Consider the following 18,890-nt stretch of genomic DNA (forward strand, 5'->3'; position numbering starts at 1 on the left):
CATTCACGCGCTCATTCTTAGGAAGGAAGGCTGCTGGTTAGTACCAGGGCGCGTCCGAGGGTGAGTATATCAATATTTTTTATTTTGATTCTTTATTTTACACATTAATATGGATCCCAGGGCCTGAAGGAGAGTTTCCTCTCCTTCAGACCCTGGGAACCATAGTATCCCATTGCACTGCTTTGGATTTCGTGTTTCGGCCGACCCCGACCCCGACTTTTTTATAGGATCGGCCGATTTCACTCGACCCGACTTTTGAGAAAGTCGGGTTTCGTGAAACCCGACCCGATCCTATAAAAATAAAAGTCGCTCAACCCTAACCCCGAGTCCCACCCACACACTCCTCTATGATGACTTCACAAGGTCCCGGTTGTGGGCCGGACTCAGCCCTTCATGATTTTAGGCAGTCCCAATTTTTGTATTAACTCCTCATAAGATGACCGCAGAACTTTAAGACCGATGTCATGCCTTATCTGCTGGGGGTGACACAGGTCTTGTGCAGACTATTAAAGGGGTATATGGACACGGTATATTGATGACCTCTATAGGTCATATTGGTGGTGATCCTATATCCGGCATCCCTTTCATCAGCTACAAGCTGCTCTGTAAATCATTCAGCTGCGGCGATGAAAACTAAATCTCCGAGCACTAAAATATACTCGGAGGTCACCCGAGCGTGCTGGGGAAATTTCGAGTAACGAGTATATTCGCTCAACTTATTTTATTTTATCATTTTGTGTATGCAGGTTGTCAGGGATCCCGAATATTTGTCAGGATTTTTCTAATCCCACAAATCCCACAAATGTTAGACTAGGCTATGGGTTGAACTAGATGGACTTAAAGTCTTCCTTCAACCTTAATAACTATGTAACTATGTAACTATCACTACTGACCACCAATGTGTGAAAGTAAACAGCGTTCGCCCTACAAAATGCACTGCCAATGTCTTAGGTAAACTATTCCAGACCAATTCAGCTCCTGCTGTGTTTACATTTGCAAGTGTGTAACTTTTTCATGAACTTATGAACTTTTTTATTCAAAATAGTCATTATTTTTTTAGATATAAAAGTATTTTTCAACTAAATAATTTGATCAAATTGTGACACCATAAAACATAATGTTTTATGGTGTCACATACGTCTTGCCTAGCTGGCCTAATACCTTGCATTGTCCATGCTTGTATGGTGGAAGCAAAGCTGAACTTTGGGGTCCTAAAAAACGCTGTAAAAAAAGCAGCAAGAAAAGCAGCAAAAAAGTCAGCTAAACCTACTTTTTGTCTGCAGCTTTTTCTTACTGTCTAGAGATCAAGTTTTGGCTGCAGAAAAAAAAGCTGCAAAAAAGCAACTTGTGAAAATAGCTTTAAACTAATTCATATAGAAATAATGTCTTTACCTATAGTGATGGCTAGAATCTCTATAAGGTGGGCTTCAAAAATAGTTACTAAATGACTTTGCTTTCACTTATTGCATTAGGGGGGCATTTTTCTTATAATAATTGGTGAATTTTCATTTTATAACCTTTGAGTTTTCTTTTTGCGCCACTTTTTATAAAGTTATTGAAACTCCTTCTGTCTCCTGCTCTGTAATTTGATTGATGTTGAAATGAGTGCTAGCGCCTGTCTCTACGGCCTGTGTATCACTACGGCAGTTTATGCTAATTCTGAAATTCTAAAAATAAAAAAAGAACAGAAAATAATACTAGTAATTATCATTTTGTCATCTTACAATGGAATAATAAATCACTCTATAATTTCACTGCAAAAAGTTTTAATAAAGTGGAAAAAAAAAGATGGTAAAGTTCACGCCGGGAAAAGTTGGCTGTTTAGAAGTAAGGACTTTGATGTATTTATGCATCTTCCTCTCGGAGAACTTACGCAGCAAGATAAATGAGATCATTAACAACCCAGCGTCTGAAGAACCTGCACTGACTTGGACTCTGTTAAGAATTCACCCTTTTTTACCCTCTCGTATCTGGAATTGCGAAGGCTGGAGGTGGTAGAGCTCATTAGGCAGCATTGCCTCGTGGGTGCCTAGAAGTATCGGGATATGGAGCCTAGCCAAGGTCCACATCAGTGCGGTGTTATATGCTGTCTGCCACATCTCCACCAGAACCTGCTCATGCGACTTCTGCGTCTGTCGCCTGGCACCGCCGTATTCACAGGTGGCGCTGGTGATAGAGTTCTCAGAACCAGAAGCTCTGGATAGCGGGCTCTGTCCAGCCACTAAAGTTAGAGTGGCTGGGACCTGTAGTATTATCAAGTCTGGCAGTATGGGAGTGTGTGCTTTCCAACTGAATTTATCAGTTTCCTGCTCAAGCCAATTGGAGAGCACCACACCCTACTAAGGCTTCCAGCTTACTGCTGGAAACTGCCAGGTATAGCTTAGTCTTCCCCTGTCTAGGTGTGCGTCTTCTGCTCCTGCTTTCTTAGTTTACTCCTGTTTTGACCTGGCTTGTTTCTGACTATTGCTACAAATCCTGATTTTGTCCTTGACGTGACCTCTCAGCTTTGGCCCTGCTTGGCAACCATTCCTACCCATGGCGTCAGCCCATCCATGGTAGCATTCTACTGGGTGCTGTTGTAAAACCAGATCCTTGTACAGGAAATAAAGGGTACTGGGATTTCTCTGGAGTCTGCCAGATAGAGTGGCTTGTACCAAGTCTGTCCGAGGCAGCCTTTTGAACCTGTGGCCTCGGTCAGATGTTACATTGTCCTTGTGCACTCTACTTTTTTACGAAAACATTCTTACCTTAAAGACCTCATGCGCACGCGCTTCATCCATGTCTGTGCTCCTGCTTTTCCTTTTTTCACTAGGGACATCATCACCTTTGTTGTGGTGTTGTCCAGATAGAAAGCTTGGGGGGTTAATTCCCGAACATTATTATCTCATTAACTCCCACACCACATCTTACTAATTCTCATTGCCAGTTATAGATTATACCTGACCCTGGTTCTGTCTCTGCACCTCTGCTGTCTTAATCCTCTATTTAATTTAATTGATGACCTCAGATTCTTTTGACCTTTGTCTAACATTTCTGACCTCTTTGGTATTGACCTGGCTTATATGACCCTTTCTGCCAGCCTGCTCCATCAGCCACTCCATGGAACCAACCCAAGGGGCCCTGTCTAACTCTGAATCTCAGTAGAGTGGTTAAAGAATGAAGTCCAAGGTTTCTCTGGCACCTACAAAATCTGTTTGTGGAAGATCTATTAAGATTCCAGGTTACAATGGTACAGAACTATGTTACAGTATGGCTGTAAAGCAGATTGGACTTCAACAGATCCATATTGTGCTTCTTCCGGAGGTTTATTTTCTCACAATTCATATGAGATCTTGGAAAGGAAAACTATACCAGGCTTCAATTCAAGTCGTATTACATAGGAATTCTAAGAGAAAGTATGGTATCTTTCTGTTGCAGTGTATGGTGGGAAAGGGCCTGCCTTATGATGGTACTAAAATTTGCAACATTTTTGCTTTCTGAGTGGCAAATTTGACCTTTGTGTTGCAATGTTTTACTTTAGATAAGTGAACTATACATTCCTACCACTGGGTGTCACTGTATAGAGTTGTACTTTCCATGACTAAATGGAGGTTCTTTGTCATTTGCGCTGCTCATGTTTGCGACAGCACACCACATGGCCAGGCATGGTATTACAATTAAAAAGATAAATAACTTCAATTGTGGAAATTCAAATTGGTTGAAGACAATGTAGCATATATTTAAGTAATTATATACCCTATGGTTACTTTTTCTGGCTTAGGATATATGAGCTTGTTTTATATTGTGCAACTACAGTTAATATTTATTTTCTTATTCTGTTTTCTATGAAAGCCTTTGTGGCCAAGGATACAGATTTGACATATGCTAATTCTCAATATATTTGATTGAAACAGTTAATTTTAATTGACTTCCCCAGACATTAAGAGAAAATGAAATTGTTCTCGGCTCTCACTTTGAAAGAAAGGAAGGTTATATAATATTTACAGTCAGGGAATCTGTTGGTGATGAGTAAATTAGGATTTAAATTATGTATTAAATGGAATTTAAATTGGTGTGAAACGCGTCTGCCAATCTGATTATAATGGAGATTGGACTCAGGGATGATACTGCAGAGTGGATGCCGGAAAGATGTTATTTACACTGAGGGTGGGAGTGGAAACGCTAACTAGGTGCTGAAACATTGTAATTCTCATTGTGCTAAGTGGGAGAGTCTGTATTACGTCTTAGATGTCACTATCCACTTGCTCACGTTTTCTGCTTTTTTTTTCTAAAAAGTAGGCAAAAATAGGAGAAAGAATTTAAGGTGAGATTTCAAAAATAAACTTCTTGAATAATTTTATGTTAGTTATTCTAATTCTTACAACCTCTGCTGCCATGTTAATAAAGAGCAGCAGTAGTTGCCAAATATCCCGATGCTGCCACAACTTAAAACTTGTAAGTCCCAAGAATGTAAAGGAGTAAAAAAAATCAGACACAAGAAAATTGTTAATATAGGAATCTTTTCTAGCCAAGTCATCTTTGCTACGTAAAGAGCGGATTATTAAATATTTTTTGACATTTTGAAAAGTTTATAAAACTTTTAAAACCTTTTTAAAATCTGTCATCTAACATCTGGATAAACGATCCACCCTGCTAGCAAAGTCATACTTGCCGCCAAGATAGTGGAGTAGTAAACATTTATTCGACTTTTTAAAAAGTTTTTAAAACTTTTGAAAACAATTTAAAATCTGTCTGCAAACCTCTGAATTCGCAAACCACAATTACTTTAATCAACAAAAATATAGACGCGGTCAGGAAAGAAATGATTTTGTCGCAAAAGATTAATAAACATTGCTCACATACAGCACACAAAGTATCAAATTACTTCAAATAATTAAGTAAAAAAGATTGAAAAGAATAAAAACTTCCCCTAACAGTGTTGAATATCCATCAAGTCAAGTCACATCCTTTGTCATTTTTAAACACCTCCAAAATTATGGATTCAAATGTACATGTATAATATTTACTGGGCTATTTAGAGTATCTAGCTTAGTAAAGTGCCTCCTCTATCATTTACTACTGACTTGCTTTCTATGCAGGCATAGAATATTCCTAATTTGTCTAATATTAAAAGTATAGGACAAAAAGAAAACATTTTCTGAACTCGGAACCTAGAAGAATGTAAACTTCCAGGCGCACAAACATTATATATATATATATACACATATATGACTTTTTTTTTTTATTTCTAAATGTGATGTTTCGTTTTAATGTATCCGATGAAAAATTATTTGCATCCCATCACCTTCGGGGATAATTTGATAACTACCAACCATTTGTTAAGCAAGTCAGAAGTCTAAAACACATAATAAATGAAATACAAGCCATGTAAAACAGTTTTTGTGGCCAAAATTCATCCAAAATTCTGGAATATATAGCTTTAAAAAAATCTATGATTTTATCATAGTTTTTTTTTAATTTTTATAGTTTGTTTTCATTTAAAATCTTGTCGATATTGGTGATAATTTGGTAATTAATTAATTAACTCACTAGTTAGTTTATTGATTAAAGGAATTCTTCAAAGCTTAATAGAGGTCTGACGTCCAAATCCAAAAGCTCAGGTGTAAATGAAGGGATGTAATGTTCATAGAAACCACAGCCCCTTTATTGTGCTGATTTTCAGGGGTCCTAGAGGTCAGATCCTGCAAACATCTCGGAGAACCCCTATAAAACATAGTTTTTTCGTCTTTTCGGCTCATTGTAAAGTAAGAACCCATAAGATTTCTCTATTACTAGTTATGACCTCTACCCACATTTACCACCTTTATAGTCTCTACTTAGATGATTTTCTTAGAAAAACACACTAATAAATATTCTAAAATAATAAAATTAGAACATAATTCACTCACAAAACCATTCATATAATTAATCTGGTCGATACATGATACACTTAGATACATAAAATAGATGTTCTTTCACATTTTTGCACATCTTTTATATATATTTTTCAACCTCATAATAAACTAAAAATATGGAAAAAAAAAATCGTAAAAAAAATCCAAATCTATTTATGAGAAAATATCAGTTCTTCTTACCTTCAAGTCTTCTTATGGAAATGCAAGAACGTTTTACATTAGAAATGGGAAATGTATTTTTCTGTATTATCATGTTCTGGTGAACGTTATTACCTTTTTGTACGAATATTAAAAGTTGTACTTTACCTGTAGATCAGAACTTCATCATCTGAGCAATTGTATTGAAGTTGGTACATTTTAACTTTGGGAGCAGACTTGCTCACTGACCACTTAACTAGCGCAGAAGTAGTCGTCACCTCTGACACTACAACAGCCTTCTCCGGTTGAGTCTTGACCTCCCCTCGGGTAGTTTTGCTAGAGCTGGTGATGTCGGAAAGCCGTGATTTTGGTGGAGCGGCGCGGCCCGTACCATTGCTGAGATGTGGCAACTGAACAATCGATAATTCAACCGCTGCCGTTAACTCTCCGGCAGCATTAGCCGCAATGCAAGTGAAGGTCCCATAATCCTTGGATGTGGTTATTAAGATATCTAGAGTGCCATTATCATAGACCGTTGTCCTGGAGGAATTTCCAATCAGGCGTCCATCTGGGGCGACCCAGTGGATTACCGGTGCAGGATCTCCAACCGCTTTACATTTTAGGGAAGCAGTTTGACCTTCTAAAACGAGCAACTTCTGGGTATGTTGGGTAATTAATGGCGGTTCACAAACAAATTCCTCTTCTCGAACATACCAGAAGTACCTTCCTTTCAAAGCGGAAGGTGATGCACAAGTCTCCATATCATCTTCCCTATCGAGCCTCCTCAACCACAGCAGTTCACAATTACAATGAAGTGGATTACCACCGAAGCTTAGGGATAAAGGGGGCAGAAACGGTGTCGCAGAGGTCATAAACGTCTGAGACCTTGCAAAGATTGGATCTGGAGGTAGTTTTTGTAGCCTGTTAGAAGTTAGGTCAAGCCTTGCCAACTTATTGAGGTCCTGAAACGTTCCCTCCGTGATGTAATATATAAGATTGTGGTCCAAACTGAGCTGATGCAAGTTGATCATCCTCCGTACGGCATCCCAAGGAATTGTTTTAAGATTATTGTAAGAAAGATCCAGGTCTTCCAGAGTTTGTAGAAGATCTTCGAAAGCATCGTCTGCGATACTATTGAGTTGGTTATTATTCATGATCAAATGTTGGAGATTGATGAGTCCTCGAAATACGTCATCTCCTAAGTTGGTCAACCTGTTACTATCCAAATGCAAAGAGCGAAGACTCTCGAGATCCACAAAGGAATACGGCTGAATGTAACTGATGGTATTTCTAGATAACGTGAGGTCAACAAGACCTGTCATGTTGGCAAAGTCTTGCCGGTTAATGCTTATGATAAAATTACCCCCTAGACGAAGTTCAACTGTCCTTCGATCAATGTCTGCAGGGACAAAGAGTAAGCCTTTGGAAGGGCACAACGTTCCTAGCGATTCTGACAGGTTCTGACAGACGCAGTATTTTGGACATGAGTTGACCACTACTGCCATTCCAAACACCAGAAGACTGCAGAGGATTTTTTCCATTGTAAGTCCAGAAAACGATACCTGCAATGAGAGAAGACAAGAAGGCTTTAATACCGAGACATTTTCCAGCACAAATCATTTTATTCATTGTATGTAGCATTTATAACAAAAATGCATAATCTGAAGTCATCTTTTGTGTGAACTCGTAATTTACCCAGAGGTCAAAAAAATCCTAAATCTTCTTTAGACGAAGCTTCATTATGACCAGTTCTAAATGTTTCAGCTAGACTCTGTGCTTCAATTACTTAAAGGGGTTGTTCACTACTTGGACAACCCCTTCATATAGCCACCTTCTAGTGCCGGCACCATTCAAGTGTGGCCAGCACTGTCTTTCATCGTGAAGTCACCTGAACCCTGCGGCTGATTCACTCTCTACGTTTTCAGACGTATCACATACATCTGAAGGAAGAGTGAGAGCAGCAGCGTTCCCTCCTCTGAATGTATGTGATACGTCCGGGAGAGTGAAATGGCCGCTGATTGGTCGCAGGGTTCTCATGATGTCCCAGTCTTACACAATCCCCAGGAGGGACAGCGTCGGCACTGCCGGAACAGCACTGGCACCGGAGGTGAGTACAAGTGTTAGGGATTGAGAAAGGGTTGTATGAGAAGTGGACAACCCCTATAACATTTTTCAAGATTTCTGCTCGTCATCAGTGAATGGAAAAAATTGAATACTTTACGGTTCATGTCCATGGCAGAAGTGATTACCCCATTTTTTTTGCATGGACGCAATATGGCTTACATTGAGGTTCATGGACTCTGCGCTACACCTTCTAGTCCCTCTGATTTCCTGAAAACAAGATGTCGAAAAACTTGAGGAATCGACACAATGTCCCCAATTAATCAATAATGTAATTTTGGAAATTAGACTTGATGAAGTGTGCATTGGACTAATATGCAAAAAATGCACTAAGGGAATCTGTCACCACTTTTTACCACATTTATCTGAGAGTAGCATGATATAGGGGCAGAGAGTCTGATTCCAGCGATGTGTCACTTACTGAGCTGCTTACTGTAATTTTGATAAAATACCCCCAGCAGATCATCATTAGAGGACTAGTAAACCTGCTGCCTGGTAGTCCAACCCTGCCACCACCACACATTGGCAGTTTTCTGCCTATGCACAGTGTACACAACAAGCTGCAAATCAGTGGTGTGGGTGGGGTTATACCATTTTCAGCAATCAGAGAACTGCTAGAACTGCAGCAGAGAAAATGGATTTTATCAAAACTGCAGCACCCAGTAAAGTAAGTGACATTTCCGGAATCAGGGTCTCTGCTCCTTCATCATGCTAAAACCTGGTAGCAGATTCCAGAGAATGCAGATTCTTCATGAATTTGGTGCATCTTTCAGCTTGCCCTGCAAGAAATGTTCTTCCACCAAGCAGTGGGATATATTTCTGTCTCAATTTGCAACAATTTTGTGGCAGAAATGATTCATTTTTCATCAATTTCATTGGTCATCAGGCAGAGCGCCATTCCTTTCATGCTGGCAGTGTCTGGTACTGCAGCTCAGTCCTATACGCCCTGAACTCCTAAAATAAGCGCTGTCAACTTTAGTCACATAAATCCAGAGAAGAAATACAATTCTTGTAATTCTATGACGTTACTTCATGAATTCTGGAACTTTATGAATCTGAAAAGGTCAAAGTGATTTCTCCCAACTTTACTGAAGTTTCCTTCTTTATCGCAGACTCGGTTCTATACCCGTCGGTCAGTAAAGTATAAACCTGTACAATGTAACGCGCGACATATATATTACAACACACTTTTCTCGGCATGAATTTGTTTTATTTTTCTATTAATTTATGCAAATTTGTGAATTGGTCATAAAGTGATATCCGATCACTCTGTGGATGTCGTACCATGTTTTTCTTTTATTAGCCGAAATGATACATGACCTTGGCTGGGTTTTGACATGATTTTATTTATTTAGGTAATTCTTTATACATTTTTTAAGGTGTGTTCTGAAGGTCTATTCAGAAGCAAAGAAAAAATAATGAAGAAACTTCAGCAACTTTTGATAAGGATGAAAGTGACTCCGCAAAAGACAACAAATAATGCTGCGGGCAAACCTTTAAAAATAAATAGATAATAAATATAAATTATATATATATATATATATATTATATGTACTTAACCTATATTATAAGATATGCACAGTAAACGTAGAAATTACTATCGTGTAATAAAACTTTATAAGAAACTTTTTCAACTGGAAACAGTTGCAGATTTTGGTGCAATGTTTTGGTAAAAAGGAGGAATATTTTGGGACAAAGTCCTCAAAAAAGGAAAAACTACCAAAGTCAAAGATGCCAACTGAAAAGCATTGGTGCAGACGTGCTGCTAATCTGTGCACCATATTCATTTTCGTCTCCGGTAAAGCACGCTGAATTGTATATGAATTGTTTCTTATGCAAAAGGTAATAGATCGCCGCTACTTCTCTAAGAAGTAAAGGATCAGCGCTTACTTACTTATTACTGGTCTATAAGTTTCACTTTTTTGAAATGTAAAGGATATGGACACCGCAAAGGAGTTTTGTTTTCTACTTATATAGACATATTTTGTGATAACAATAATATTTGCATTTAGATTTAGTTAAAAATTGTGCACCTTGTGATTATTTTTTTTTTTAAGCCTTTGCTTCCCAGCACTTTGCTGGCTGCAGGATGAGTTAACTGAGAATCTGGTGATGATAAAGAGTTAGAACTCTCTACTTCCTTCTCATGGCTACAAAGTACAGCTCAGCGTTGATGTGATTTGTGATCATAAATCAACACAGAAGAGTTCCAACATGGATTCAAGTGTTATAAATTCCCCATCAGATCAAGCTCACTGACTGACTATTAGATAACTCATTCTGCAGTCAGCAATGTGCAGGGAGACAAGGGGCCTGTCAAAAAGCAACTGCAAATATTTAATTGAAACTCAATAATAAAGAAATATTTTTACCTCCATAATAAAGGCATTAAGTCCCTGCATGTGTCCACTTTATGTGCACTTTTTCTTTTTCCTGTTTGCAAATTTTTGACTACTGTAAGGTGGCTACCGGATACATATTTGATGGGAGGTACGTATCACAGAGGTGGTTGTCCTCTGTGATGTAAACCTGGAATATTGCTCTAGTACACATAGTACTAAGAGGATTGTTTGGTGCTCCTGAGCAGGTTTTATGGGCAGCCTGAGAGATGGGTGGGCCATCCTGCCCCCATACCACACCCCTGGGTGTAGTTTACATGTTAAAATTGAGTCTGTTGTTTGAGAAATTGTCTGTGTCAAAGGAGGGAGAAGGCCTCTTGTGTGTTATTGCTGTGCACTGTGTGGGAAGACTAAGTGCAACACAAGGGGAAGGAAGCCTAAATGCTAGGGACAGGGGGAGTGGAGACCCTAGGCAGACCTAATCGCAACCTGCCTCCCCAACCATCCCTATATTGGTTCCACACCAATCGCTGAGCAGGAACCTAAGCCCTGTATATCCCTAGAGCTAGGCCCTGAGTACACTAAAGAGAAGAAGGGAGACAAACAAGGGGGATACTATCTTGAGCAGATTCACAGAGGTAACAAGAAATGTCCTCCGACAGCACCAGAGAGGAAGCTAGCCGACTGCTATAGCTCCAAGCCTTCACAAGGGAAAAATGTGAATATCAGCATCAATTCCCTGAAGCAGACTGGGAATATATAAACACCCAGGTCCTGGTGTGTTAATTAGAGTCGGAAGGAGGTTGCCACTGGGTCCAAAAGTCAGAAGCATTAAGGACCTTCTGCAGCCAGATGCAGAGCCACAATCTGTAGCATCTGACACCCGCGTGACAGTTATATCCAGACTGAGCCGGTATACTGGATGCTATCCAGCCTGTGTGATGTGTACTGGCATTAAAGTGATTTTGTTAAGACTTGCTTACTTTTGTTTTGCCTTTGCTTCTGGCTGGTTTATGAATCAGTAATAAGGCAGCACGGACATTTAAATAGAAACGCTTCCTTTGTTGCCTTCACAACACACCCAAGTGACTAATAATCCTACAATTGGTGTTAGAACTGCAGGCAGCTTCCCAGGGAACACATGTCACCGCTACAGAGATACTGCACGTCCTGGGAGAAGGCAGCCATAAGCCAGCAAAAAAATGTCAGACAGCATGGAGGACCTGGTGAAACACCTGGTGCAAGCCCGGCACCACCAACAACAGCAACAGCTGACACACCAGGAGACTAATAAACTGCTTATACAAGAAATCCAACAGCAGCAGCAGTTTGATCAACTTGTTCATCACATAATGATGAGAAAAAGTGGACTATATAAGCCCATATAGTGTGGCAACGGTTCGGCTGTGACTAGCCTTTCTCAAGCCTTTCTTAAGTCCACTTTTTTCATCATTTATTAGAGCGCTGCCTGCTTTTTTCCTTTTTTTTAAAATCTATTATCTATCTACTATCTATCTATTATCCATTTATCTACTATCTATTATCTTTTTGTCTATTATTTATCTATTATCTATCTATAGATCTATCTATTTATTATCTATACATCTATTAGCTATCTATTATCTATTCTATATCTATCTATTATCTATCTATTCTATATCTATCTATCATCTATTATCTATTATCTATCTATTATGTATTTTCTATCTATTATCTAACTATCATCTATCTATTATCTATTTGTCTATTATTTATCTATTATCTATCGATCTATTATCTATCTATTAAAGATCTATCTATTATCTATTTATCTATCTATCTATCTAATCTATCTATCTATTATCTATCTATCTATCTATCTATCTATCTATCTATCTATTATCTATTTTCTATCTATTATCTATCTATCATCTATCTATCTATTATCTATTTTCTATATATTATCTATTTATCATCTATCTATCTATCTATCATCTGTCTATCTATCTATCTATCTATCTATCTATCTATTATCTATCTATCTATCATCTATCTTTTATCAATCTATCTATCTATCTATCTATCTGTCATCTATCTATCTATTATCTGTCTATCTATCTATCTATCTATCTATTATCTATATATCTATTATCTGTCTATATATCATCTATCTATTATCTATCTATCTATCTATTATCTATCTATCTATTATCTATATATCATCTATCTATCTATCTATCTATCTAATCTATCTATTATCTATTTTCTATCTATTATCTATTTTCTATCTATTATCTATATATCTATCATCTATCTATCTATCTAATCTATCTATCTATTATCTATTTTCTATTATCTATTTATCATCTATCTATCTATCTATTTTCTATCTATTATCTATCTATCTAATCTATCTATTTATTTTCTATCTATTATCTGTCTATCTATTATCTATCTATCTATCTATCTATCTATCTTTTATCAATCTATTATCTATCTATCATCTATATATCTATTATCTATCTATCTATCTATCTATCTATCTATCTATCTATCTATCCCTCTGTCTTCCGCACTTACACTATAATATTAGTACAGGTAGCTTTGGAAGGATACAATGGCCTTGATAACCACTGCAGAATATAAATACGGAGATTTTCCAGCCTTTTCTCTCTATCCTTCCTTTATGGCACACATGAAGGAGCGTTTACTAAGAGTGAGCGCTTCTGTCGTCTTGTGACATCTGTAATGTATAAGAATTCCTCCGACAGTAAATGTTATATTCCTACATTACCTACAGCTGTGGGCGACTACCTGGGGAACGTGTCGCCTCAGATCCTTCTATTGAAGAGAAATCTCAGTGACAGCTACAAAAAGAAAAGTAAAAAAAAAAAAAGCATTTAAAAAAGAATTGAGTTTTTTTTCTTTGCGGTGATGTGAATCCTCGGTGTGACGGGCGCCGGGGCTTTGAGGCTTCGTGCTGTGAGCGACGCTGCGGAGGCTTCCAGCTCATTGTACAAGGGTTAACCTGACCACATCTTTACCGGCGGAAATTTGATGGCAATTATCCTCCAATTTGTGTCTCGTTAGAGCTCATGAAACGCGGGATGGTGGTAATGATTGGGCAAGAATTTTCTTTTTTTTTCTCTGGAGGTGACAATATGTAACAAGTAAGTGTTCCCACCTTGGTTTGTCCAAGTCCAACCTAAAATTCATTGCCTACAACTTGTGACCCCAATTCTCTGAGACCAGAGCGTTCGACCATCGAGGCTGACCGTCTGCCTTCTCTACATCTCCAGGAAAGAGCAGACCCAACTATGGAGGCTATGGTTGCTCCCATTCTCTTTACTACCAGCTGATGATGATGATTCGGTCGCTAGTACACATATCTCCTCTTTTACCTTTCTGCAAATTTTGTCAAGGACTCAGTTTCTCTCTATGGCAGTTCATGCATTGTGTCAAAAAACTCAGCAGGTTGCAATTCACCTCTCCACCACTAGGTGGCCACATACAGGCAAGAGCAGCATACACATCTCCTGACAGAGTATCACAAGATCAGGTTTTTCTTCCAGATCATGGCACTCATCTTGGATTGTGTCCAGTCAAGAGGAAAGGTTAAGAAGGACACATTTGTAGGTCTGAAACTAGTTCAGATTTTTTGTAGGGTCCACCTCACCTTATCCCTCACTGCAGTGAAAGACTAATACAACATCTAAGATTCCATTGAGGCAAAGACTTAGAATCACAGTTTATTTTGTTACATATTTTGGCATAACAAAAAAGATAATTTTGCTTTTACTTTTGGCTTTCTTTGGCTTTGTGTTTTCCTGTGCATTGCTGGCTGCAGAATGAGAGTTCTTAGAATCTGTCAGTGAGCTTGTTCTGATGGGGAGTTTGTAGGTCTTTTATCTATACAGGGTGGGCCATTTATATGGATACACCTGGGTGGGCCATTTATAAAGTTACATCCAAAATGGCCGACTTCAAAATGGCCGCCACGGTCACCGCCCATCTTGAAAAGTTTTCCCCCTCCCATATACTAATGTGCCACAAACAGGAATTTGATATCACCAACCATTCCCATTTTATTTAGGTGTATCCATATAAATGGCCCACCCTGTAGATCTCAGCTGATATATGACCACATCAATGTTCGGCTCAATGTTGTTGTGGTCTTTGGTCAAAAACCAGCTGAGAAGAGAACAGGACTTTCTGGAAGAGTTGTAAGTAAGCGCTATAGAGGGGGAGGTGTCAGTGGCACCCTGACTCTGGTGCCTAAAAGGATACAAATATCCGCCACGTATCAAGACCATTGCTATTATTGGCACACGGTAGGTGCAGGCACAGGTGCATGTTTAGCATTGGGTTCCACCTTCAAGTTTTATCGCACCAATCCTGTCCCTATGACATCACTGCTCCCTCTTCCTAAAAAGTCACCAATCATTTCCCTATGAGATTACTAATCCCTGCCTCTATTAGGTAACTGATCCCTGAGGTCACCATCACCAATCCTGTCACTATGAGGTCACCAGTTCCTGCACCTAATAGATCACTGATCCATGCCTGTATGAAGTCATCGGTCCCTGTCCCTGTGAGGTCATCATTCTCTGTCCTTGTGAAGTCACGAGTCACTGTCCCTATGAGGTCACCCATACCTACCCTAATTAGGCCATTGATCCATGCCCGTATAAGGTCACGGTCCTTGCCCCTATGACATCACTAATCCTGACCCTATGAGGTCCCTCATACCTACCCATATTAGGCCATTGATCCGTGCCCAAATAAGGTCAACGGTAGTGATGAGCGAGCGTGCTCACCACTGCTCGTTACTCGCCCGAGTATCACTATGCTTGGTGTACTCGGCGAGCACTGGGATTATTCGGCGGTAACTGGTGTCTCCACCCAGCAGTTTTGGCAGACTTTAGAGACCCAATCACGGTGCAGGGATTGTCTGCCAGGCCACGAAATGCCGCAGCCATCTTTGTTGTGGTCATGCAGTGATTGGCTTGGCCGCACAGCATCATCCCGAATATAAGAGACCTGGCGCCGCCCTGCTCACCGCATTCTGCTCTGGATTCAGCGAGAGTAGGGAGAGCTGGTGCCGAGATAGGGTCAGAATCGTGGTTCTTAGAGTTAGTGTAGGTCTGCAACTCTTACATCCACAACTCCTGAGAAACCAACAGTCCTTTTTAGGGCTAATTCGAGGGTCCCGATATTGCAGCGCTAGATAATCAGGGCACAGCATATCCACATCAGTGCAAGGCCTGCAGGCACTATATGTGCGTCCATTGCTCCCACTGCATCCTTCCCAAAGCTCCATAACTGTCTGCTGCAGCTTCTTTACTATATACCTAGTTGCATTTTTTTTTTCCAAAAATTCACCCCCAAAAAACAAAAATATACAGTCTGTTCTGTCAGATTGAGGCCTGTTGAAAAATCATAGTTTGTCAGGCATACGTAGCATAGTTGTGTGTGCTAGTCTTGTGCCACTTTTTTGTGTGTTTTAAATTCACCAAAAAAGGCCTCATAGATCTGCGTGCTCCAAGTTTTTGCATTTTAGGCCATTTTGCCACTGTTTTTGCTGTTACTCTCATTCTATACAGCTCAATTTAGCTTCAAAAATATAAAAAGGCCACATATTTGCCAGTGTGGTATTTCCATGATAGCCCACATATATCTGCGTGCTCCAAGTTTGGTCATTGTAGGCCGGTGGACCCCTTTTTTTGCTGTCTGATACTCTAATTCTATACAGCACTATTTTGCATAAATTTACTTCACAAAAAAGCCCCCCAAATCGAATACAGTCTGTTATGTCAGGCTGAAGCCTGCCTGGTGTTTGGGTTTTAAAAATCGTAGATTTGCAGGCATACTGATCAGATATTATTTCACTACTAATAAATATATTTGTGTTGAGCATTTGAAATAGTACAGTAGTCCATTTAAAATGGGCAAGGCAAGGGGAAAGGGACCGGGAAGTGGACGTGCATGATGGTGCATGCAGAGGACAAGGCCGTTGCCAAGATGAAAGTGGGCAACAACAAAGACCCACATCTTCTCGCTTAACCTTCCTGTCCCAGTTTCTAGGTGACAGCAGCACACCACTATTGAAGCCAGAGCAGGTGAAAAGGTTGTTGGTTGGATAGCAGATAATGCTTCCAGTCACTTAGCCACCACCACCACCACATCTTCCACATGGTCATGTCTGAGTAGTCGTGAGTGTGGCCCGGATATTCCTCACCCAGATCCTCCTTCCTTCCACCATGCCGAGTGCCCTGAGACAACTGATCCCACACTTGGACACTCTGAAGAGTTGATGAAGACCTGTTGAGTTTTCCATTTCAAGATTCTGAACTCTCGGCCGGTCAACTTGAAGTGGGGACAGATGAGATTGCATGTACAGATGCCCAAACCTTTGACCAGCCCCAGTCACGTGAAGGCGATGGTGGGAAAGTGGACGATGATGAGACAACTGCCAGAAAGTCAGGAGGAGGAGCAGGGTGCGGATGTGGAAGACGAGGTGGTGGATGACAGTGACTGACACAACCTGGCAGGAGGACATGCAGAGCAAGGGCAGCAGCACACATGGGGAAGGAGACATATCACCACAACAGGCAGGAAGAAGCAGTGTGGTGGCCACAGACAGAAGGCGTGCATCCGTTCCCCGTAACACCAACATAAAGGAAGTTGCCATTCCAACTGTTAGAACTTCCTGAGTCTGGTTATTTTTTAAAGACTCTGCTGATAACCCCAAACAGGCCTTTTGCAGCACCTGCCATGCGCACATCAGCAGGGGTAGCAAAACAACCAGTCTGCCCACCACCAGCATGATCAGGCACATGGCAGCAAAGCACCCGACTTTGTGGGCCAAACCCCAGGCTCCAAGACCACTGCCTGCAGGTCACACCACTGATTCTTTGACTGTTTTGCAGAGAAGCCAATCCCAGTACACCGTGCATGTGAAGATGCCTCTAGCCCTGCACCTGTTGTGGCCCACAGTCAAGCAGCACCATCATCAAGCCCGTTCACATCTTTGTCCCAGCACAGCCTTCAGTTATCTATAACCCAGTCTTTGGAACGCAAGCGGAAATACCCAGCCAATGCCCCACAGGCCACAGTTCTAAATTGTAATATTTCTCTTCTGCTTGCGCTAGAAATGCTGCCTTTTAGGCTTGTTGAGGCGGAAGCTTTCCGCAACCTGAGGGTGGCGGCCGTCCCAAGATACTCGGTCCCCAGTCGCCACTATTTCTCCCGGCGCGCTGTATCGGCATACACCAGCATGTGTCCCACGACATTACACGTGCCCTCAACAATGCTGTTACAGGGAAAGTCCACCTAACCACGGACACGTGGACAAGTGACAAGGGATGGTACATCTCACTGACGGCACACTGGGTTAACATAGTGGAAGCCTGGACCCAGTCAGATCTTGAGATGGAAAGCATCCTCCCCAATGCCGAGGATTGCTGGCCCTATGTCAATCAGGGTTGCCCCCAAAGTCTACAGCTCCTGCACCTCCTCCTCCTCCTCTTCATCCTCCAACTATGAAATCAACAAATCAGTCAGAAGCTGGAAGCACTGCAGCACTACCTCAGCCAAGCGGCAACAGGCTGTGCTGAAGCTAATCTGCATAGGTGACAAACCGCACAATGCAGAAGAGTTGTGGACAGCGCTGCAAGAGCAGTCAGATGTTTGGATGACACCGCTGAACCTACAGCCAGGCATGGTCATGTGTGACAATGGCCGTAACCTGGTGGCTAGTGTTGAGCGATACCTTCCGATATGCAAAGGTATCGGTATCGGATTGGATCGGCCGATATCCAAAAAATATCGGATATCGCCGATACCGATACCCGATACCAATGCATATCAATGGGACACAAAATATCGGAATGGTTCCCAGGGTCTGAAGGAGAGGAAACTCTCCTTCAGGCCCTGGGATCCATATTCATGTATAAAATAAAGAATACAAATAAAAAATTTTGAAATACTCACCCCTCCGGCGGCCCCTGGACCTTAGCGCTGTAACAGGCAGCCTCCGTTCCTAAGAATGCCGAGTCAAGGACCTTCGATGATGTCGTGGCTTGTGATTGGTTGCTTGACCGCTCATGTGACCGCTCACGAGACCAATCACAAGCCGCGACGTCATCGAAGGTCCTTCACTCCCTGCATTCTTAGGAACGGAGGCTGCCGGTTACACCGCTAAGGTCCAGGGTTCGCCGGACGGGTGAGTATATCCATATTTTTTATTTTTATTATTTATTTTTTACATGAATATGGATCCCAGGGCCTGAAGGAGAGTCTCCTCTCCTCCAGACCCTGGGAACCATACGCACCGCACACTTCCGATTCCGATTTCCGATATCGCAAAAATATCGGAACTCGGTATCGGAATTCCGATACAGCAAATATCGGCCGATAC

General features: G+C 40.8%; 1 protein-coding gene across 4 annotated transcripts in view; it reads right to left on the bottom strand.

The window, feature by feature from the left end:
* The window catches only part of LRFN2 (leucine rich repeat and fibronectin type III domain containing 2), a 579,865-nt gene that overhangs the window by 144,360 nt on the left and 416,615 nt on the right, over positions 1–18,890 (bottom strand). For all 4 annotated transcript variants that reach the window (XM_077282049.1, XM_077282052.1, XM_077282050.1 and 1 more), the window contains exon 3: positions 6,201–7,594. In XM_077282049.1, coding sequence (XP_077138164.1) covers positions 6,201–7,573 — 1,373 coding nt within the window. In that variant the 5' untranslated portion in view covers positions 7,574–7,594. The remainder of the gene's footprint in view (positions 1–6,200; positions 7,595–18,890) is intronic.

The sequence above is a fragment of the Ranitomeya variabilis genome, chromosome 2, assembly GCF_051348905.1.
Source record: "Ranitomeya variabilis isolate aRanVar5 chromosome 2, aRanVar5.hap1, whole genome shotgun sequence".
Taxonomy (NCBI): Eukaryota; Metazoa; Chordata; class Amphibia; order Anura; family Dendrobatidae; genus Ranitomeya; species Ranitomeya variabilis.